At 62.9% G+C, this 23281-nt stretch overlaps 1 protein-coding gene across 1 annotated transcript in view; it reads right to left on the bottom strand.

The window, feature by feature from the left end:
- Window positions 1–21725, bottom strand: part of NTSR1 (neurotensin receptor 1) — a 47442-nt gene extending 25717 nt beyond the window's left edge. The window contains exon 1 of the mRNA XM_037811177.1: window positions 21012–21725. Within this exon, the coding sequence (XP_037667105.1) occupies window positions 21012–21725 (714 nt within the window). The remainder of the gene's footprint in view (window positions 1–21011) is intronic.
- Between the last annotated feature and the right edge of the window lie 1556 nt (window positions 21726–23281).

Below are 23281 nucleotides of genomic sequence, written 5' to 3'. Positions count from 1 at the left end.
TTTCATCATTTCAGACAACAGCTGTCTCCACTGCCCTCCTCTCCCCATCAGAGGCGACTTCCGACCCCGGGCGGCTCCCAGGGGGCGGGGAGGTAGACATTCTTCAATTTTTCCCCACCATCTTCCACGGTGTGGTTTTAAACACCCTGATGGATTTGGGGTGCGCTTGACTGAAGCGTGAGAGACCTTCCCTCTCGTGGTTTGACCCTTCCCCTCCTGTGCAGCTTCACGGTGGCTGCTGGGGGTGGCGCCCCCTGGGGTTGTGCACGGCGGCGCTGGCCGACACCGTCCCAGAGGGGAGCCTCCGCCGGGGTTCAACAAACCTCCACCGTGCGCCTTTACCGCGAACGACCTCCCAGGGCAGTCACCTGAGGGCCGATGCTACTACCTGACAGCGAGTGCCTTCCCCTCGGGCTGCCCTGGACAGAGGCCCCAGATCACACTGCCGAGCAGCCCCGTCTCCCTGGAGGCGCCCAGCACCCTCGTTTCTGCTGGAGCCGCTGCCACTCGGCCCCGGCAATGACCCGTGAAGTGTGTACGAGGTGCAAGGGAAATGGGATTTGTTCCACTTCAGCAGAAATCCACTGAGGGAGCTGCTGTGCCGGGGTGTCCTCCCAGCTGCTCCCAGCCAAGCTGAGACAAGTGCAATTTTCAGAGATGCTGGGAGAGTGGAGGGGGCGCATCGCCTGTTTGACAGACGGGCAGGCTGGGGCTGCCGTCCGCTCTGGACACCACCATGGGGCTGGTCGTCAGCTCTCGATGGGTGGACTCACGTCTCCTGCCGTCACCCGGGTGCTGATGGTGGCTTCCAGAAGCTTCACTCAGGGATGGGAGGGCCAGCTGCATTGACCCAGACGGCGGAGCACAGCCCGCTCAGCTCCCTGGCCATAGAGCAAACGTGCCCCTTGAAGGGGCCCCAGGGCTTCCAGTTGAACCCCGTGGTTCAGAGGCCTGGGCTGTTGGGTGCTCGCGGGTGCGCTGGTGGGTGGAGGGTCCCTGAGATGCATTTGGTCTTTGGCTCCGGCAGGGTCTCCGCTGCTGCTGGCCCCATCTGCGGTCACGGAGTGACGTGTCCACAAGTGGTTCTCCAGGGACTGGGGGGGCTGCAGCACCCTCCTCACTGGGACGCAGTCGTGGTCTTGCCCTGCAGGCCAGGGCGACTGGCCCCAGAGGTGGGCTTCTCAAGAGGCCGCTCAGGCCGCCGGCTGCTCTGTCCCTGGGCCAGTGGGGATCTCCGGGACGCTGAGCCACAGTCCGTTCTGAGGGCGAAGGGGGCTGGGTGGGTAACGCTGACTATGGTAAGAAGCCTGAGGCCTGGGGGGCTTGAGGTCAAGGGCCCTGCGCCCAGAGCCCCCTGAGTCCTCTGTGAGGCTCGCACCCCCACCCCATGCTGCACCCTGATCTGCCAGGTGGGTTCCTAGATCTGCGCCCCACACTGCAGCTACGCATTTCAGACACCACCGTGCACTCGGCCCGTTCCCGGCTTCCCACGACTGCCGATTCCCACTGAGGGAGGAAAACGGGCAGATTCAGGGGGTCGTCACCAGGCTCCGAAAACGACTCTTATAATAAAGGGAGGGTCTCCCACCTGGTGTGACCCTCACGCCGTCTCAGGATGCCTACGAGGAGAGGCTCATGCTGCCGCCCGCCCCGTCCCACAGCCGAGAAGGCGGAGGCTCGGCCTGCTCTCCCTGTCCCTGCACGGGGCCCCAGCGTGTCGCCCGCGCGGTGCAGAGGGGTGGGATGGGGCCGTGCCTCGGGGAGTCGCCCCACAAACAGCATCTCCTTTGGGCCATTCCCGGCGCTGCATCCCCCAACAAACGGCCTTTCCCTCCGTCCTGATGGCGAGTGTGTCCCGAAGTCGCCGGCTCACCATGAGGCTCACGGCGTCTCCAGGCCGCAAGGCGGGTTCCAGGTGTAAAGATCTGTGACCTAGAGCTTCAGTGTCCCTCTCCGGGGACAGCGGGTGGTGGCTTCCCACGACGGACGAGGACCCGGCTCGTGGCGCACCCACCCTGCAGGGAGGGCGATGGTCACTCTCGCCAGGGCCTAGTGGACCAGGGTGACCTGGGGTCGCCTGGACGGGGCGGGGTGGCTGGAGTGTCCCCTGCGCCCTGCCCGGTGGGGCCACGGCCGGGGGGAGTGGGGGCCGCGCTGACGACGGTGCATTTGCCCTCCTTAGCAGCCCCCTGAGGACAGGGTCCCATCTGGTTCCCTCAGCGTAGACCCCCGGAGCCGGCCCAGTGCCTGGCACCCCGGTCACCCAAACCCCGCCAGGTAAACACACAAGCGGATGAGCACACAGCAAACAGACGAGCAGACTGACACGGGGACATCCAGCCCCGTGGGAGGCCCCTAAGGCTCCCCACGGCTCCCACAAAGGGCCCCTTTCCCGAGGGGGAGGCTACAGCAGAGCTGTCCAGTGGGGAGAAGACGCAAGCCACAGGGGCAACCAAAAGTTTCTCAGTAGCCACGTTCGAAAGGTAAAAAAAAACAAGCAAAAATAATTTTAATTATCTATTTTTAAACTCAATATATCAAAACATTCTTTCAATGGATAACCAATATAAAAAAGCACTCGAGCTATTTTGCATTCTCCTGCCATCCTCACTCTTCAGGATTGGGCAAGGGTCTTACCCTGCAGGGTGGTGGGGGTGGCTGCCTGGCCAGGGCCCCCCCATGGGCAGCACCTGCACTAGGGCCTGGGCGTCCCCCGGCTGCTCCTGCTGCGTCTCGCTGGCCCCACCCTGTCTCTGCTCTGGTCACAGCGAGCAGGACCCTGGGGCCACTGGTCACCCCTAAAGTAGAGTATGGGAGAGTCTGCTGAGGTCCAGGATGAGTCTTTCTTTCTGAACAATCTGCAGAAGACGTTTTCTCACAGGTGAAACACCTGGTGATGTGGGCGGGGAAAGAAAGCCTCTCGGGGCTCCCACTGCCCATAAAAACGGGCCTCGTGGGCCTGGGAACTCCCTGCAGGCCACGCCTTCCCGGAGCCACGCGCTGCCACGGGCGCCAAGGCCACTGAGAGCAGAGCAACAGGCAGGTGACGAAGGCTTTGCACACCAGAGAAGGGCCCCCGCCCCTCTCGGCCCCTCACCCATCAGGCCTCAAAACCGCCCAGATGTTCCCCCAAGCTGAGCCCCAAGAGTGGATGCTGGGGAGGGGGCGGCCACTGGGGAGGGGGCACGGCGGCCTCAGCGATTCAAAGCCCAGACCCCGGGGTCCCAGCTGTGTGCATCCGAGCAAGTGTCTCGGTGGTGGCCAGGAGAGCCCCCAGCCCAGAGGAGGTCACGAGGGTCAGAGGGGCTGGTGGGTGGGCAGCCCTCGTGCAGCCCGGGGTTGGTGCTGGGACGGTCAGATGACACCATGGCCGTGAGCGAGTGCTCAGTGGCTGGTGGAGAAATTTATGGACACGACTGACCCTCCTGGGGGATTGGTGCACCTGCCCGGAGACCGAATCTCCTTAGGCTGAGACCCCAGGTCCGGAGAGATGGCCAGGGTGGGGCTGGGGGCCTCTGCCTCCCTCTTTTCACCTCATAAAATTGTACAGACAAAGCCCCGTGTCCCCTCAGAACTAAAACCTCCCATGCCCTCTGGAGTTTCCTCTTTATGTTTTCAAATTTGTGCTCCCCACCCAGGTGGCCGACCCAGACAGCCAATCAAGCCCCCAGCTCATTACCTTTAACCCAAAGCGAAATAAGCCCATCCGCCCCAACCCACGCCTAGGGGACGGACAAACCTCGTGCAATCGGTGGAGTCGAGCCAACTTCCTGTCATAAAAAGGGTTCCCTATAAAAACCCTCGGACAGCCCTGGAGCCGGAGCTACCTCTGTGTGTCTTTCCTTGCAGCGGCCACCCCGCTCTCCGTGAGCTGCCCTCCCTGCCTCGGCCTTGGGTGGGACGGCCCCTGAGCAAGTCCACCGCTGCCCCGCTTTCTGGAACTTTCCTTTCCAACCTGGGACTCTGCTGCAGGGAGCAGCCCGTCCCTGCAGACACGCTGCGTTGCCCAGCGAGACAGCGGGTGTGTGCGCCTCAGCCACTTGCTCCGCGAGGGGACTGGCTTCAGTTTTCCTACGTAGCGCTCATCTTCGTCCTCCCCAAACCCGTGACCTGAAGGGAAAGTTACAGAGGCGCCCTGCGGCTTTTCTCTCTGTTGAGACACGCAATTAAGATAATTTTCTCTGACATCTCCTGAACAGGTGCTCACTCGCTGCTTATGACATTGAAATCACTTGGAATTTGCAAGTTCGATGCCGGCGCGGACGCTCACGAGCAGGCGGCCTCTGGGCACCAAGGAGCGCGGCCAGGACGCCACCACACCACAGCCTTGCGGCTCCTCCCACCAGCCCGGGGCGGCTTCGCATCAGGGAAAGCTCCGGAACCTGAAGGCGCCCGGGGCGGGAGGGGCTGCAGCCTGCGGGGCCCAGGAGCACTTCCTCACACGACGGCCGTCCGCCGGGCCCCTGTCCGGGGTCCTCCTCCCAGGGGGGCATCGGCACCCACCGAGGGCCGCGGCCCGCCTGGAGCTGACCCCTGCAATCAGGGGGCTCGGGAGAGGCACGTGGCTCCCTGTCGTGGCCGCGTGACCCGGCCATCTGTGGCTGACCCCTGGGCCCCTTCCACCCACACTCACGGCCCCGTCTGCCCCTGGCCTGGGGGAAGCTGGGTACAAAAACCATCCTCCAGCATTTCAGATGCGTGGGGCTGAAGACACTTCATTTGAATTCCAGCAAGAGAGCTTCAGGGTAGCCACAAGGCTGAACTTCCCGGTTAAACAGTTCAACTCCTGAAGTCCACCCCGGACAGAGGCTGGGGGTCTCCTTACGTCTGGGCTCCCCGTGACCAGCCGGGAGCTGATCTTCAGTCAGCAAAACTGACGTGGAACTGAAGCGGCGACTCATCGACCCTCACGGCCACGAGAGGGGTGGGGAGCGGACGGAAGCTGCAGGGCCCCCGAGGGCAGGCTCCCCTCCTGTGGGGGCGACCCATTGTGGGGGGCTTTTGGTGAGGAGGGTCTTAGCTCACGATGTGAGCCACTTCACTCAGGAATCCTTTAACGGACGAGACATCCAGAGAGAGGAGGCCACGCAGCCGGCAGCTGAGCCGGAGGAGAAGGCAGAGGCCAGCAGACGCCGCGGGGCCCAGGGTCACCGGGAGCCGGGCTGGGGGCGAGAGCATCACCTGACGAGCCCTGATCTCGACGCTTCTCGGCCTCGAGACCGTCAGCTTGTGGGCGAGTAAACCCCCGCTGTGAGAGGCCAGCCCGTCGCTCGGGATCTGCTCCCGGCAGCCCGGCCTCCGGGACAGGCGGCCATCGTCTCACGCTGCAGACGGGGAGACGGACGGTGTGAGCCTCCCTCCTGGCTGTGGGGGGCTGGAGGAGTGCGGTCGGGGGGCGGCCGGCCTGGGAGACCCCGCTCCGAAGGCGACAGATGTGCGGAGGGAGGGAGGCGCGGGGCGAGCCGTGTGCTCCGTGTCGCACCCCCGCAGGGCACCCCTCCCGGCCTCCCCTGTGACGCTGCGGGCGTTTCCACTGGACAGAAGCCCCCGGGGGCGGAGGGCAGGAGAGGGGACCCCCGCCCTGTGTGCGTGTCTTTGCTCTGGGGGTGGCGAGCCGGACGCCTGGCATTTTTGGCGCCCCCAGGTGTCGGGGTTGACGGGCTCAGCAGGTGCTTGGTTTTCCGTGCCCCGTTTTTACAATAACTGCTCGTGGCAAATGTTCCCAGTTTTCATCTGCGGTGACACCATGAAGGTATCTAAAATGAAGTTACTTCAGAACGTCGGCCGACAATGAAAATGAGGAGCCAAGATGAGGCCACGAGGACAGAGCACCCAGTGGCGAACGCGCAGCTGCGGCCGGAAACCCTGGGAGGCGGAAGAGCCCCGGACCCAGGCCACCCCCTCCCGGCGACGGGGGACGCCCTCACCCAAGCCGGGACCGTCAGCTCCCCCCAGACCAGGGTCGCGCCAGGTCCCGAGGAGCCCAGGGTAATGGCCACGCAGGGCAGGTGCTCCCGTGACCCTCATTTACGGATGAGGAAACTGAGGCACAGAGCGTGGGGTCCCACGTGGACCTGGGACGTGAACTGAGGAGTGCTGGCCCCGGGCAAACGGGGGCGTCCATTTGCACCCACCTGGCCAAGGGCCCCTCCCCGCCTCGGGTCCAGCTCTGCCGGCCCAGCTGTCCTGCTTGTGGGCTCCAGGACCCCCGGGAGCACTGAGAAAATGCAGGCCGGGAGGGGGTCCACTCCTCGGGGACAGGTGGCCTGACATCCTGAGTCAGTGAGCCCAGGAGTGGGGCTGCTCTCCCCTCCCCAGCCCCAAGTCCCCCTCTGTCCACCCGACCCCAACACAGCTGCACCCTGTCCTGCTGCCCCCCGCCCCTCCCTCCGCACCTCGGCGGCCTGCCCAGAGCCCACTGAGCTGGGGACCGTCCCCTCCTGGAAGCAGCTCCAGATGCATGGGCCTGGGAGGAGCTGAGCAGCTAGAGGTGGAGCCCCGGGGAGGGGCAGCACCCTGCCTGGAGCCCTGGAGCCCTGGAGCCCCCGCAGCCCGGGGGCCCTCGTCCTGGGGGCCCGATGGTGGGGCCTCTTCAGGGGGTCTGAGTGCCGCCACTGGAGGCTCAGGCTGCAGCCAGGACGGTGCCCTTAGAGCAACTAAAACCAAACCTGAAACTTCTTGGTGCCCAACGAGGCCCCAGGGCCCAGGTGTCAGCTCTCCCTGGCACTCGGATGGGGCTGCCCGGTCCTGCCTTGCCCAGGGCTCTCCCAGCTTTGATCCGAAAGTCCCGTGTCCTGGGCACCGGGAGGGTTGGTCCCCAGCCCAGGGCAGCCCAGCCACGGCCCCCTCTCCTGACAGCCGCGGAACACCCCCTCGCTGCCCCCACACTGAGCCGCTCCCACAGTGGGGTCCCGGGACAGCCCCTGGGTTAAGCCACCTGCCCCTGGGCAGTGGTGAAGTGGGAGGGGCAGAGCAGCTGGCCGGGGCCCCAGGCTGCCCACCCCCCTCCCGTGGCCCCAAGCTCCTCCCGGGCTCTCCTCCGGCCAGCGGCGATCCCGCGCCCCCTCGCCTCCCCATGGCCCCAGCCCAGCCTGGGCACAGGGCAGCTGCACCCGACACTGCAGCCCAGGAGACAGCAGGGGGGCCTGGGCCTGGCAGGGGGCACCGACCCCACCCTCTGATGAGACAGCAGAGCCCCCGAGAGCTTCAGCAGCTGGAGCGAGGCTGGGGGCTGCGCCCGTGACCCCCCACGGGCCCCGAGTGCTCCCCAGGACCAGGCCACCTGGCCCTTCCTGACAGGCTGGAGCAGACACCACCCCACCCCACTGTCCCGAGGGAACCAGGACGGTCGGGGGACGCCGGGATGACCCGGGTCTGTGGTCTCTGCCTCGTGGTGCCACTGGGTGGTGGGAAGAAGGGGAGTGGCCCCCAAGCCCCACCCCTGACCCCCCCCAGCCCCCCTGCACACCTGGGCTGCAGCACCCCACTGGGCAGGGCGGGACTTCCTGTGCTGGCTGGGCGGGGGCTGGAGAGACAGCCAAGGCCACGAGCGGGACAGAGAGCCCGTGGGCCCTTTTGGGGACACGGGGTCCTGGTGGCTCCCCGAGTACCATCCCTGCACATTTGCTGCTGCCCAGGGCTCCCGCCCACCCTTCCCCAGCTGATTTCCCTTGTCTGCCGGAGCTGCCGCCTTCCAGAGCCACCCGAGGTCACGCCCCGCACCCCCAGGGGCAGCCAAGGTCTGAGGGGTGCAGAGCCTGCAGACTGGGCTGGGGGTGGGCTCAGTGCCCGCGCTGGCTCTGCCCCTTCCCTGGGGGCCATCCTCCGTCTGCCAGGTGGTCCCAGCTTCTAGGACCCCCCTGCTCCCACGGCAAGAAGCAGGATTCCGGGGTGCTCCACTCTCACTGTTGTCCCCCTTTCCAGGGCTTCAGACACCAGAAAACCAGCACTTGCCCAGCTGTTCCTGGGGCTCCCAGAGAGCTGCCCCCCCGTGCCCCCCAAGTTCAGAAAGGCCCTTCCGGCCCCTCCGGAGGCCCCTCCCAGGGGCTGCAGGCCCAGCAGGGGGGCCAATATGGGTGGCCCCGGGCCATAGGCTGAGGTTTCGGGGTGTCCTGGGTGGGTGCACTCGGGCGGGGCTGACCCCCTGCTGGCTGCGCCGTCCTGCGTCCTGGGGCAACGGAGCAGGCTGTGGAGGGAAGTGGGCAACGACCTCGGGACGGCCTCGGGGTGCCTCTCCCACTCCGTCCTGAGCCCACGGCGGGTGACGGCCTGGCAGGCTCTCCGTGTCCACCGAGGCGCGGGGAGACAGGCCGGAGAGCTCTTGGCTGAGCCACAGCCTCTGGCCACTTCCTCCTTTCCTGGTTCGTCTTCTTTTTTTTGCTTTTTGCACAAGACTCATGAACAAAAATAAACTTTAACTGCACGTGCATTATCTTCTGCGGAGCACTTGTCCAACGCCATGTAGAATCAGGGTCCAGGACATGGTCTGAAACCACAAACGGCCTTAACTTCCCCTGAAATAAAAACAGCTTTGCAGAGATCTTGAGAAATGAGCTCTTTGTCGCGTTCAGGAACCGAACAGTAAACACCCACCAGCAGGAGCTGGGGCTGGAAACAGAAGCTCTGCTTACCTGGCTGTTTGTTGACTTGTTCACCAAATGAGCGCCAGCAGCTGTGCCGACGCCGTGCTGGACGGTGGACCGACGCCGTGCCGGGAGCTGTGCCAGTGGCTGTGCTGATGCTGTGCCAACACCGGCACCTCCACTGTCCACAGGGTGACCAGAGGCCACAGCAGGTGCTCAGAGAACGTCTGCTGGCCTCCCCTGTCCGCCGACAAACGTGTCGTTTCCTTCGGGCCCCTGCCCCTCCCCTGGCCGCAGGTCGCTGCCTCCTGGGTCTGGGTCTCCGTGGGATCACGTGAGCACCCCAAACGGAATCGAGAGTGATCTGAGTTGATTTGGGCTCAGGACCCGCAGCTCCAGGAGGCACCTGCTACCCGGCGACCTGCAGGGCGCGTCACCACGGGACCCGTCCACAGCGACGTGGGCAGCTTCGGAACCAGCAGAGGGGGTGGTCCCAGCGAGGGGCCCCGGCACCCTCGGGTCTGCGCGGCTGCAGCCGACGTAGCCGTGGGGGAGGCTGGGCGTCGCGGCAAGAGGGTGTCACGGCGGATGAGGCGGCACCCTCTGCAGGGCAGCCACGGGCACACACGAGTCGGAGGGGTGAAAGCGACATGCTGTGCCCGACCCCGGGCCGCCCCCCACCCACCTTCCCAGGCAGCCAAAGCCGAGGGGACCGTCCCCGGCAACCCTGCGAGGAGGGGCCCTGGGGTCTGCATTCAGCCCCAGTCCCCCTCCCTCTTCTGAATGTGGCAAGGGGCCCCCCAGCACCCGGACTCACTCAAAGCTCAGTGGGGAGGGGGTGCAAGCTGAGTCGAGGGGTCCCCCTGTGCCAGGGGAGGCCACCCCGGGCCCATGATCAGTGTCTCCCCTGCAGTCAGGTGCCACCCGCCTGGAGCCTGCAGATGTGACCCTCTTGGGGACAGGGTCTCTTTAGGGACATTCAGGGTCTCGAGATGGGGTCACGTAGGATGAGGGTCGGCCCTACACCCCACGACGGGTACTCTCGGAAGGGAAGAGCCGGGAGAGCCGGGGGTGGGAAAGAGGCAGCGGAGCCCGGATGAGACGGCACACGCTGGGACACCAGGGCCCCCGACACCCCTCCCTGGGTCCCTGGAGGGGGCCGGCCCTGGCAGCGCTGAGACTTGGGGCTCCACGCCCAGGACTGCAGGAATCAGGCAGCTGGAGGGACTCAGCAAGGGGCCCCGGGAGACTCAGACATGGGAGGACCCTCGCAGGGGCGCCCGTGACCCTCCGTGGAGGCAGAGGCCACAAGGTACTCAGGGTCAGGGCCGGGTCTGAGTGTGAAGGTCCGTCCCACGGGACCCAACTGGAAGCCGAGTGTCTCCTAACTCACCCCAGATCGGACCCAAGCACAGGGTTTCTAAAACGTTAGCGAATTCCAAACAAGCCCCCGGGAAAATTAACGGCAGGAAGCTGGGCGGGAGCTGAGCCGTCCGAGGGCCTGCGCCGTGCTCCACAGGCTCTCCCGGGTGAGCGGGACACGGCAGGGCCCCGAGACGCCCCACTGTCCTGGGAACACTTTCTTTAGCGTGGGGTCCACTCCGAGCCAGCCAGACCCCCTCTCGGGCGCGGGGTGCGGCGAAGCTCTCCCGGCCCCTCTTCTCCTCTCTTGGGGCAGGGCCACGTTCCCCCAGTCCTAACCCCGGTCCCACGGACATGACAGTATTTGGAAATAGGATCTCTGAAGATGTGATTATTTAAGGAGAGGCCAGTCTGGACTGGGGGCCTGATCCAACAGGACCCTCTGAGTGAAGGACATGTGGACCCAGACAGACAGACAGAGAGGGGAGGCTGCAAGGTGACAGAGGCAGACTGAGGTGTGGAAGCCGCAAGCCGAGGGTGGCGGGCACACCCAGGCAGCCGGGAGAGGCCAGGAAGAGGGGTCAGAGGGCACGGCCTGCCCCCAGCACCACGAGGGACTAAACGCCCGATGCTCTGGCCCCCGGCTTGTGGGTTTTGTTCTGCAGCCCGGGGGGCTCCTTCGAGGCCTGAGGGAGCCGGCGTCCTCCAGGCCTGGGGCAGCTAGGGGGACAGGCCACCTGGTAAAATGGGCCTTGGCCCTGGGCAGAATCTGGGGCCCGTCTGGCCTGGTGCCAGGCCCGTGGGGGACAGAGAGGCCTCTGGGGACGGCCACCTGCTTTCCTGTCCCCGGCTACATGGCCGAGGCCATGGGGACCACCGAGGCAGGCGCGTGGGGGCCAGGCCCTGGCTCACCCCAGGCTCGGCGCTGGCCCGGGGTTCTCCTGGCTGCCCCATTCCATCGTTCAGCCTCGTACTCTGGTAGCCGGTGGCTTTGCTCCGACTGGCTGTTACGGGGAGGTCAGAGGGGCACCCGGAGACCACCGCATGCGCTGCCGCAGACGCCTGCTGGGGAGAAATCTGACATTCTCCGTGGCTTGCATCGCTGGAAAGGGTTAAACAAAGGCACGGGGTTCCGGCCCCTGCACACTGCGGTCCAGCTCAGAGAAGGGGAGCCCCAGCCACCCTGTCTGAGGGGCCCTGTCCGGGAAAGACCCCTGCCTGGCTTGGTGCCTCTGTCCTTTGAGGGAGCCGGGGGGCCAGGGGCCCGTGAGCCTGGGTCCACAAAGCTGGAGGCAGCCGGGAACGGGGTCGGCTCAGATGGAACCGCTTCTCCCGCCCGGGTGGGCAATAAATAGTGACCTGCACACAGCCGCTCCCTGCCGTGCACATCCCGCCGGACGTGCGGCCCGACGGCCCGAGGCAGCCCCCAGAGAGGAGACCCAGGCCCGCGCCCCCACCCCCGGACGCCCCGGAGCACGAGGTCCTGACGAACCCCGGGGAGGCGACGCTGCAGGAGGCACGCACAGCTACACCCCAATAATTCCTAGACAAGAACATTCCCCAACAGCTCCAGGACTCCCTGAAGAGCCTCGAGAAGCTGGAAATGTTGCTTTTTTTGTTTAACTAGAGGAACCGTTTTTGAGTTATGAGAGCACAGGCCCCCCGAACAGTGCTCTTAACCTTTAAATATGTCAAAGGAGAGTCCCTGAAATTTACAATAATTCCCGTTTTAACAGACAATGAGATAAAAAAGGTTGAAGTCCAAACAACATTGCTCTTTTTCATAAGCCTCAGTGCAAATACACACACCCGGCGGCCGCCTCAGCTCTATGGATAACTGTATTTCTTCATTGTGTGTTCCTGTGCAACGTTGTTTTACTAATTCCTTTGAACCAAAGTCTTTTATTACAAGCTGCCTTGGATATTTTTGAAGGTAGGCAGTGTTTAAAGGCCACAGATGACTTCCACTCGGGTCTGGGCTCTCTCTCCTGCCATAAACAGCCGTAAAACTGCAGACACAGCCCAGGCCACTGTTTTCAGACGTGGGACACGCCGCCCTGCAAGGCCGTGGGCCTGGGAACAGGGAACCTACCGGACACACTTAGCAAGGCTACAACTTCTCTAATAAAAAGCATACATTTAAACTAATCAGAAAGAAAGAAAAAAAGGAAAGACAGAGGGGCTTCCCCCTAAGATCGAGCAGCAGACAGGGCTACCTGCTCCCCCACTCTGACACAACATCGCAGGGAAGTCAGAGCCGAACAACCAGGCACAAAGGGGAAGAGAAGTCATCAGATTGGAAAGGAAGAAGCGAGGTTCGCACAGCCCACCCTGCCTACGCAGAGAATCCCAAGCAACGGACAAAACAGTTCTTAGAACTAAATACGTGAGTTTATCATGGTTGCAAGATACAAGGTCGATACACAAAATCAATCGCAATGAGAAAACTAGTATTTAAAGAATGGGTAGTTGAAACATTAAGAGCAGTACCATTTATAATAGCACCCAAAATGTGACTACTTAGGTATAAATCTAACAAAACACGTGTAGGATCTGAATGTTGGACGCTACCACTGCTGGAGGCAACCAGAGGAGATCTATAACGGAGCAATGCCCTGTCCTCGGGGACTGGAAGGGCTGAAGTCGTTACAATGCCAGGGCTCCCCAAACTGCTCTGCGCAGATGAAGACAACCCCTGCCAAGATCCCAGCTGGCTTTTTTGTAGATGTCGACAAGATGATTCTAAGATTTATGTGGAAAGCAAAGGATTAGAGTAGCCAAAACAAATTTGAAAAAGAACAAAGTTGGCTATCTCATACTACTTGGGAGCTAAAGCGGTCATGACAGTGCATACTGGAGAAAGCAGACTCAGAGAACAAAGGAGCAGAAGGGGGTTCAGATTTAACCCACACACAAGTGGTCAACTGATTTTTGACAAAGGTGCAAAGAAAACTCAATAGTGCTGAGTCTTTTCAACAAATGGTGCTGGGATGATTGAATATTTGTATGTGAAAAATGTATACATCACACCTCATGGAAAAATTAATGCAAAATGGATCATCAACCAAATGTAAAAGATAAAAATGTATGCCTTTTAGAAGTAAACACAGGAGAAAACCTTTGTCCCCTTGGGTTAGGTCTTGGGTTCTTAGCCATGACAACAAAAATACGATCCACAAAAGAAAAAAAAAAGATAACTTGGATTTCATCAAAACTAAAACTGTTTGCTCTGTGAAGTACATTGTTAGGAGGATGAAAAGACAAGCTACAGACTGGGAGAAAATATTTGCAAATCACATACCTCTCGAAGGACTTGTAACCAGAATAGAAAAATCTAAACAATGAGCAAATGACTAGAACAGCCACTTCATCGAAGAAAATATAGAGATGTTGGATAAGCACATGAAAGATGCTTAATACATTCAGTCATTAGGCAAATGGAAATTAAAAGCACCAGATACCACAGGGCACCTGTCAGAGTGGCTAAGTAAAAACAAAGAAAAACAAACCCTTGACAGTGCCACACCCGGCCAGGATCAGGGCAACGAGCGCGTCCACACACTGCTGGTGGACGTTCAAAACGGCACAGCCAGTTTGGAAAAGTTTGGTAGCTTCCTGTAAAGTTAAACACGCATCCCTGCATGTCCCAGCGATACCACTCCTGGGTGTCAACCCAGGAGAAAGGAAAACACATTCACGCAGAATTCTGTGCGTGAATGTTCGTGGTAGCTTTATTCATAAATGCCCCAACCTGGAAAGAACTCAAATGTCCTTCAATGGGTGAACGGATAAACAATTTACGGTACGTCCATACCACGGAATCCACGAAGAAAAGGAACCATCTATTTATAGAGCCGGCAAATGCACTGTGCAAGCCAAAGACGCCAGGCCCGGCCGGCCCGCCCGCCTGGCTCCGGGATGGAGGGGGGAGCGCCAGTGGTGGGGGCCGGCGGGGGGTGCAGGTGCCTGCACAGCCACGGCTTGAGGCGGCATTCAGGGGACGGGCACGTGCCCCATCTCTGGAGGTCACACAACTACGCCTTCGTCATAGATGCAGACAGGATAGTGAATGTCACGGTATGTACATTTAAACGCAAACTTTAGAAAAAGAAGAAATACGTATCCAGCCTCTGAGCCCCCTTCACCACCTTGCCCACCCCACCCCGGGATGGGGTCTCCTCACCTGGGCTATCGCGGCAGCCTCTCAACCACCCGGCCCCCAGGCGCCTTCTCCGCACAGCGCCAGGAGGTGGGAGCCAGGGGCTGCGCTGCTCCGAAGCTCCCCCGGCCACGATAAAGGCCACGGCACCGTCCGAAAGGCCCTGCTGCATCCTGCCCTGCCCCTTGGCTCTCTCGGCTCCGGCCACCCCGGCCACCCCTGTCCCTCCAGCCCCCCAGACTACGCCTGCCTCAGGGCCTCTCATGGCTGCTCCCGCTGCTAGAATCTTCCGCGCCCAGTCCCCTGTGCACTGGCTCCTTCAGAGTCAAGACTCAAAGATGCCCCGTCGGATTGGGAAAGCCATAAGGACCAAACTCCACTTTGTCTAGTTTATGGATGGATGTGTAGAAAAGTAGGGGAAGGAAACAAACAGACAAAGGTACCCAGTGTTCTTTTTTACTTCAATTGCTCTTTTTCACTCTAATTATTATTCTTGTTATTTTTGTGTGTGTGCTAATGAAGGTGTCAGGGATTGATTTAGGTGATGAATGTACAACTATGTAATGGTACTGTAAACAATCGAAAGTACAATTTGTTTTGTATGACTGCGTGGTATGTGAATATATCTCAATAAAATGATGATTAAAAAAAAAAAAAAAAAGAATAAAGGACAACAAACTCAATAGCACCAAATGGGATATTAACGCAGAAAATAGGCCCAAGTTTCTCTTTTCAAATGCAGATTTTTACAGTAAAATATGTTTATCAAAAAAAAAAAAAAAAAAAAAAAGATGCCCCGTCGCCTCTGTGCCATCCTCTCCCCATCCCCATCCGCCTTGTTGAATTTTTTACTATCGCCCCTGCATACAGGTAACTGATTTTGCTCAGGTTCTGTCTCCTCTGCTGGGGCGTGAGTCCCATGGCACAGGCCTTTTTGCTCGTTTGGTTCTGCTGCACCCACTCTGCCCGGCACAAGGAACGCGTGTTGGAGGAGGGGGCGTGTCCGTGCAGGGGCCCAGGAGAAGCATCTTCCCACCTTTGGTGCCCAAGGGAGCCGGCCAGTGCCCTCGCCTTTGGGCAGCACATGCTCTCAGGGAAGGTGGAGAGATGGCAACTGGTGGTGGAAGGTTCTGGGCTGGAACAGACATCCTGCAGGGCTCTGCCAGCTTGAGGCACAGGTGCTAGGAACTGGGGAGCCTGGGGTGAGGGGACCCCAAGACAACGAATCAGTTGCCCCTGGTCTCGCCTTAAATCTGCTGGCTGCCGTGGCGGCCACTGCTGGTGCACGACCGCCACGTGCCTCTAACCGAGCCCCTGGGTCCAGGCACTGTCTCAAGCATTTTACGGGTGTTGGCTCAGGAGACCACAGAGTCATCAACATCTTCAACTGGCGGGTGAGGAAACTGAGGCCCAGTGGGGTTGGGTCGCTGGCCAGGGGTGAGCTGGGATTTGAACCCAGAGAACCCCAAGTCCCCCATTCCCAAGTGGCTTGCTCCGACGCAGCAAGCATTTCTCGAAGCCTCTGCCTCACTCCCCACCAGCCTTCCCTGCCCCTGGTGCCGCGGCCGCCGCGGGATGCACAGTGGGGTGCAGTCCCCAGAGCAGGGGCTGCAGGGGGGCCGGTTCACGACAGCCCCTCCCAGAGCCTGTGCCAGCTCACACACAGCCGCCCGGCCTCCTTCCCCTGGGCCCCAGGGCTGGGCAGGGCTGGGGACCTGGCCCCCTTGGGGCCTCAGTTTCCCCATTTGGTGCTGAGGAAGCTGGGTGGCTCCCCTCTCGGGCTGGGCCTTGGTGAAACCCTTGGGACAGGCTGGGATGGGGCTGACCCGTGACCTCCTGCAGTTGCGCTCCACGGACCACCAGTGGGAAGGTCAAGGCGTCGCCGGGCAGGGCCTGAGGCCCCGACAGCCACGACCTGGTGATGCCCTCTGACCCCAGCACGGAGGACCAGCCCCTCCACTCCTCTCCGTCCCCGGCTGCGCCCGGGGTCCGCACCCCCAGGAGCTCCACCCCCGGGACCTGTCGAGCCCTGAGCTGCCCAGGACAGAGGACCGGAAAGAGGACCGCACCAGCCCCAGCACCTCCGCCGGAGGGGGACGCTGACCCCTGCACCTTTCACTTTTTAAATGACAGATTCATCGAGATCCCTGAGACGTGACCCGTCGGTCCCCAGATCTAGGAGCGTGCCAAGTGCTCAGGCGTGCAAACCCCTCGGCTCTCAAGACTCAGAGCACCCTCGGCTCCGAAAAGCCCCCGGTGCCCTGTGCGGTCACCACGGCCCCCGGCCCGGCCCCAGCTCTGCTCTCCGTCCCCACGGCTCTGCCTTTTCCAGAAGGTCATTGAAGCAGACCCACCCCGGCCCCCCGGCGTCTTCCACCCGGCCCGTGCCTGCCCCTCCAAGGCTGCCCCCGGCTCTCCTCTCCGCCTGCTGCACCCTCGGGACACGCGTCCGTGCGTCCCCACCCTGGCCTCCTCGCCCCACGGCCAGGCTCCTGCCTGGTCCCATCCGCCTGCTCCTGATGCCCAGCCTGGCCCCAGGCCCAGCCCGTGGCCGCGGTCACCTCTGCCAGTCCACAGCCCTGCTCCACGTTCCACGAGCCACGATCTGTTTCGCAAACATCCAGCATCACAGACTTTCACAGGTTTTTCTTATGGCAAGTTTCAAACAAAAGACAACAAATAGACAACGCCCGGCTCCCACAACCAACTCCCCGCCCGTCTCGGGTCACCAACGGCCCGGCCTGCCGCTCCCGTCCCCAGGGCATGTTCGGGTAAATCCGAGATGCCCAGTCGCTTTGCCTGCAAATACAATGTCAGTCTGTACTCCACAGAGGCCCACAACAGCCTCACGGTAACAGGAACTCCTCACTGTCCGCGAGGGTCCCGGCGGGGCTCAGCTCCCCGACCGACACCAGCTTCTCTGCAGCCCCGGCCCTAGCCCCCCAGGGGCGTCCTACAGACAAGGCCCTGCCTTACGTGGCCGCTTACTGAAGCCAGAAACTCAACTCAATGCTGGTTCAACAAGACTGTCTATCTGCAGACCTCAGCCAAACGCTGCCAGTCGTCTCAACAACATCCTTTCCGGTAGTTTCCTGACCCAAGACTGCGCTTGGCTGCAATGTCTCTTCAGCCCCCTCAACACGGACCCTTCTTTCTTTTGGAACCTTGACACCCATGGGGCCCCGGCTCGTCATTTTGTAGACGGGGACATCCTGCTGTCCCCCGTAAGCAGGCAGGAGCCCAGACAGGGTGCCGGGCCCTGCTGGCACCGTTTCCAGATGGCCCCTGCCAGCCTCCACCCCCATGAAGCTACCGCTTCCCTCTGCAGTCAGCCAGTGAGACCGGGGCGCTAGCCATTGCTTGTCAAGCTCCACCACCCCCCGGCCTTGGGGCTTCTGGCTGAGTCGGTCACTCCCGATGCACCCGCAGCGTCCTCTTAGACAGCCATTGAGCCCGTGGCTGTGGGAGTGAAGGAACCCAAGAGGGCCAGTCAATGGGGAACGACTAGAGAGCGGACCCCCCTCCGAGAGCCCCCGGGAGGGGGTCGTGGAGCAGCCGGTGGCCCAGGACGGAGACGGCCCAATTTTATGGAGCCAATTTTCTCGCACTTGCTGGAAACAGCTCGGCCGCCTCTCCCTCCCTGAGATCCTGTCAAACTTCCCTGGTCTGGGCGTCTGCAATGACCTGCACGATCGATCTGCCAAGGACTCAGAGCAGGTGCAGGGGCCGGAGGTCCGAGGTTTATGGCGAAAGCAGCTGACCTGGGCTGTCTGAGGGGAGTCCCAGCAGTTCCAGGGCTTGTGCAGTGACCACTGATGGCCCTCACACCTCTGCTCCTGGCACCTGGTGTGAGACAGCAGGCCGTGGCCTTGGGGTCTGGACCCCCTCACCGGCCAACCACAGTGTTGGAGCCCCAGGTGCTGGAGCACAGGTGTCTCTGAACTTTGGAGGGAAAAGGTGAGCCGGGGTGGGGGCCTCTCAGACCCCCTCTGCCAACTGCAGAGATGGCCCCAGCGTCAGGGAAGCTGTACAGGATCGTAGTGCAAGCACACACTGTGTGCATGTCTGTGTGCATGTGCATCTGTGTATATGTCTCTACATGTGCACACACATCTATGTGTGTGTGTGCAAGCATGTCTGTGTGTGTGTGCCTGCATGTGCGCTGTGTGTCACTCTTTGTCCATCTGTCTTGCACATGCATGCAGGTGTGTGCCCATGTGTGTCTCTGCACACACCCATGTGCATGCCCGTGACACATGGGGAGGGGATCCCTGCACTCATTTGAACGGGGCTCACCCAGGGCACAGACCCCGACCAGCTGCGTCCACGCAGGTGGGGCCCGGCCAGAACCCGGTGCCGAGTCCCTCGTTTGGCTGTGTCCCTGGGGCTCAGAGCTGATGGGCACACGAGGGCAACTGACCCGGGGCAGGAGGCAGGGACGCTGCTGGGGCCTGGGGACCACTGGGGTGAGACGGGGCCAGACAAGCCCTGGCCAGGTCGCTTCTGGGGTGGATGCCCCTGTTCACAGGCTCCGGCTGCTCCAGCCCCCTCGGGTGGCGCTCCTCCTCAATGACCTGCCGGAGCCTCTCCCAGCAGCTCTGGATGGAGGGGGCTGCCCAGCCCCCAGGAGGAGCGAGACTGAACCCCGAGGCTGGGTTGCCGGGGCCATCTGCCAGGCCTGACCCTCCGCCCTGATATGCCCGCGAGTGACAACTTAGGAGCACAGCTGGGTCACCAGCGCATATAAGCGTCTCCCACCAAGAAGCCACCTATGAACAGTGCTTGGTCACCCCCAGGGTCAGTGGAGGGAGACCCACGGGCACCCCAGAAGGGAAGCTGACACCCCATGCGCCAGCAGGCCTGTCCAGCCCCTCCTGTCGCGTCCCGCTTTGCGCCAGGACTGAGTCCCAGGTCCCTGAGCCAAGCGCAATGGCTGTACCCTGGCCCGTCCGTGGTGCCTTCCAGCCCGCCTAAGCCACGAGTGATAACGAGCAGTGATCCGGGTCGCTCAGAAATGTCGTCCCCAGATGACCATGCTCCTAAACATTTCTCCGTCTGCAGCTGCCCAGGACCGAACCCCGCAGAGGCCGAGGGTGGGCAGCCCTCACAGGGCCCCGTTTTGGAAAGGGGCCACTTCGGTTGGCCGACGCCCCGACACTTTAATGCATGTTGGATGAAAGGGGCCTTCGGATGAAGCGTGCGGCCCTGCTTGGCAGGACGGCGCTGGGCACACCCAGCAGGAGCTCGCCCCGGCCTGGGCAGCCCGAGGCCCACGGGGAAGTGAAGGCCTCGTCGGTGGCTGCTCGCTGGCACTGAGTTCTTTACAGGAAAAGGAGGCTGTTTTCCAAGAGCATCAAGTCCACAAATGTTTACTAAACACTGGGCCACCGGACATGGGGGTGCAGAAGGGTGGGGAGCCGGGTCCACGGGGGATGCTCAGCAGACAATTACTGAGGGGCCGGCCAGGCCTCCTGCTGACCTCGGGGCGACGAGACCCAGATAAACGGCGCTTCGGGAGACCAAGCGACGACATGTTTACCTTCCAAGGCTGCGGGGCGGACAGGAGGGCCGGGGGGTGGGGAGGGGAGGACGCCTGCCGGGGGCGGGGGCCAAGCTGTCCCACAGCCCCTCCACTTTTCTGTCTGTTGTTTTGGATGATCCAGAGAGGCCAAACTGCTCCTGACCGAGGCTGCCGTGTCTTGCGCGTCCTCCAAAGGTGGCTGGGAGTGGCTGCCCCCTCCCTGAAGCGAGCTGGGGAGTGTCCCCTGAGCAGAGCCCATGAGAGACAGGGGCTCGGGAAAGACAAACAGAGCTTGGGGAAGCGGCTGGAAGGGGACCCCCACTGTCTGCCGTGCGGCGCCCCATCCGCTTCTGCCTCTCGTGCAGGGAAGGGCTGGTGGGCACAGCCCAGCTCTGACTCACCCCAGCCCAGGACAGCAGGGGTTTCTCCTGCATGGCGGTGGGGGCCCTGGAGCATCAGTCGCAGCCGGGGAGCTGGCCATGGAGACAGAGCCTGCCCCGGCACAGCCGTTTCCACACCCCATCACACCCAGTCTGCTCGACCCAGGGACCCCAACTTTGGTGCCTCTCCCTTTGCTTTCTGCCGAACCCAACCCCAAGTCCTCAGACCCCAGGCTGCCCCGTCCAGGCCGATTCCCCGGAAAGGCTCCCAGCCTGCTCTGACCCTTCAGGGCCCCAGGGTGCCCCCCACACCCCAATATTTCCCACCTTCCCGGCAGAAACATCATCACCATCATCACCATCAACAACCTCCTCCAGACCAGGGGCCCACGTTCTCTCCTCCAGGTCTCCGCCTGCTGAGGGGGGTGCTAGTATCCCAGCTTGCCCAGACCGGAGATGAAGGCCCCAAGGGGTCAGGGAACCGGCCCGAGATGGTGCCCGGTGCAGCTCCGGCTCCCAAGTTTGGGCCAGGTGGGGCAGCAGGGAGGCCGAGGGGAGCTGGCTGGGGGGTCTGTAGGCAGGCGGAGTGGGGTGCAACTTGAAGGCACAAAGAGTTGAGAAGCTGATCAAAGGGCCACTCCCCAGAACCCCGTGTCAGCACCTGCAATTGTACACTCGGCCCCAGGGAATCTGGGGAAACCCAAGCTGCTGGGTGGCCTCCTGGAGGGTCACTGACCCCAGGGTCCCAGCCCCCTCCAGTAGCAGGAGAGGCTGAGGAGGACAGAGCCCTGGTGGCTCTGAAGTGAAAGGTGGGAAAGAGGAGGGGTCAGCTGCTGCCCAGGCCCCCCGCTTCCCTTCTCAGCTCCCCAGGGGTGAGATCTCCCAGGACACTGCTCCAGCTCCCCGGGAACCCAGAGACACAGACCTGAAAGCACTCCGGGGCGAGGGACAGGTTGCTCGGTGCACCCCAGGCGAGACCCTGGCCCGGCGCCCGCGGGGACGCTCACCTGGATGACGGCCTTGACGGTGGTGGCGTCCACGATGGGCGTGCACACCAGCCCGCCCGGGTGCTGGCCGTCGGCGCTGCGGTTCTGCTGGCCCATGGTGAAGAGCATGGGCACGGCCAGCAGGCCCGAGGCCAGCCAGATGGTGCCGATGAACTTCTTGGTGCGGCTGCGCGACATGAGGGTCTTGGCCTTGAAGGGGTGGCAGATGGCCAGGTAGCGCTCCACGCTCAGGCTGGCCACGTTGAGGGCCGTGGCGTAGGTGCAGGCGTCGCGCAGGAAGTAGTAGCCGCGGCACCCGGCGTCGCCGAAGGCCCAGGGGTGGTGCACCCAGATGAAGTTGTACAGCTCCAGCGGCAGGGCCAGCAGCAGGATGAGCAGGTCGGACAGCGCCAGGCTGCCCAGGTGGTAGTGCACCGTGCCCTGCAGGTGCCGCAGCAGCTTCCTGCGCGCCAGCGTGAACGCTGTCACCGAGTTGCCCACCACGCCCACCGCGAAGAGGGCCAGGTACACGGCCGTCACCAGCACCCGGGAGTAGATGTCCGTGTTCACGTCCAGCTCGCTGCTGGGCTCTGCGGGGACGCGCTCCGTCGCGTTGCCCGAGCTGTTGCCCGAGCCCAGGGCCAGGAGCACCGCCTCCAGCCCCGACGGCAGCCGCGGGAAGGGATGGGCGCCCAGGGCGCCCGGGGATCCCCACGCCGAGCCGTTGAGGCGCATGGTGGGTGACGCTGCGCTCGCCGGGGTCTGCACGGGCATGGGAGGGTCTCCAGGCGGGAGAAGAGGAGCGGGCGCCGGAGGGGGGCGCGGGGAGGCCCCGGGGCGCGCGCTCGGGCTGGAGTTCGCCCGGGGTTCCGGGCTCTATCCGAGCTCCGCGTTGCCTCCGGGCTCCGCGCTGTGGGCTGCGGTCTCTCTCCGGGCTCCGGCGGCCGCTGGTTCCCCGCCGAGAGCGCCCAGGCGGCTAGGGTGGCGCGCGGCGAGCTTGTGGCACGGAGCGGAGCGCACGCACGGCTGCACCGCGCGCACCTCCCACCCCGCCCCGCGCCCCGCCCGCGCGCGCCGAGCCCACCCTCCGCACCGCCCGCCCCTCCGCGCGCCTGGGGCTGAGCTGGCCGGCGACGCGCCCCGCAGTCGGGGAGACTGCCCCAGCTACGGGCCCCTCCCCGCCCGGATGCAGGGCTGGCGGGGCGCCCCGCACGCCCTCAGGAACAGTCTGGACTGAGGTGGGAGCCCCAGGGAAGTGGGATCGTGGGTGGGGTGCGATGGGGATGGGGGCCTGGGGGGTACTGGATTTTCCAGTTACCCTTCCTCTCAGCAGCACACCCTCCCTTTCTCTGGCCTCCCCAACTTACCCCCCCCATCAAGGGACTAATGGGGAGGGCGGGGCAGATGGAGGGGGCTTCCTGCTAGGGCTGGGCGGACACAGCTGGCTGGGACAGCCCCTCTCTCCTCCCGGTCCCCACGCTGTGAGAAGCCGCGGGGTGCCAGAGGGAGCACCCAGGGGGGCTGTAGTCAGTCTCAGTGCGCGGGGGTTGGGACCAGAACAAAGCACCAGGCCTCCCCACACAAGCCTGATTCCGGCGCTGGCACCCTGGGGAGCCTTCTGGCACCGGGACGGGTGGGCACGCCCACTCCTCGGGCGCATCTCTGTCTGGGGCCCTACCCTGGCCACCCTGCTGCCCCAGCAGGCTTCGGACCGTGACCACCGTGTGGCCTTCAGGAGTCCTCTGGGTCCCTGGCAGGTTTGGGGAGGGCACTCTGGAGGTGTGTGCAATGCTGGGTGGGGGTTCTGGGGGGGTCTGGGGCCCTTCCCCCTGGCAGTCAGTCCCTGGCCGGCTCTGCTGCACACACACAGGGTGCCCCAGGCCCTGGCTTGAGGGCTGGGTGAGGACAGGGTCCTTGTCCTTTCTGAGTATGTCCTCCCAGCTCTGGGGAGGAGGGATGTTGTCACCTGGGGTGCCGGAGGAAAGGCCCCTCCACAAGCTGCGTCTCTGGGCTGCCCGGGGCTGCCAGGGAACAGGAAATCGTTTTGCAGTCAAGGAACCGGGGAGAAGCTCGTCTCCTGAGGGTGGGGAGGGGTCACCACCATTCCCTCTCGGGCCTTCCTGTCCCCTCCCCCGGCCCCCTCCTCCCAATCACTCACGCTGGGGGACGGGAGGAGACCTCGGGCTGCCTCCTAGTGTCTGAGGTCAGGGGAACAGCCTGGAGACCACCTGCTAGGAAACCCAAGGAGCCGGCATGACTGAGAGCTCGTGCCAGCTTCGCACGCTGTGGGA

This window comes from Choloepus didactylus, chromosome 19 (genome assembly GCF_015220235.1).
Source record: "Choloepus didactylus isolate mChoDid1 chromosome 19, mChoDid1.pri, whole genome shotgun sequence".
Lineage (NCBI taxonomy): Eukaryota > Metazoa > Chordata > Mammalia > Pilosa > Megalonychidae > Choloepus > Choloepus didactylus.
This window is presented reverse-complemented; position numbering and strand designations above follow the sequence as displayed.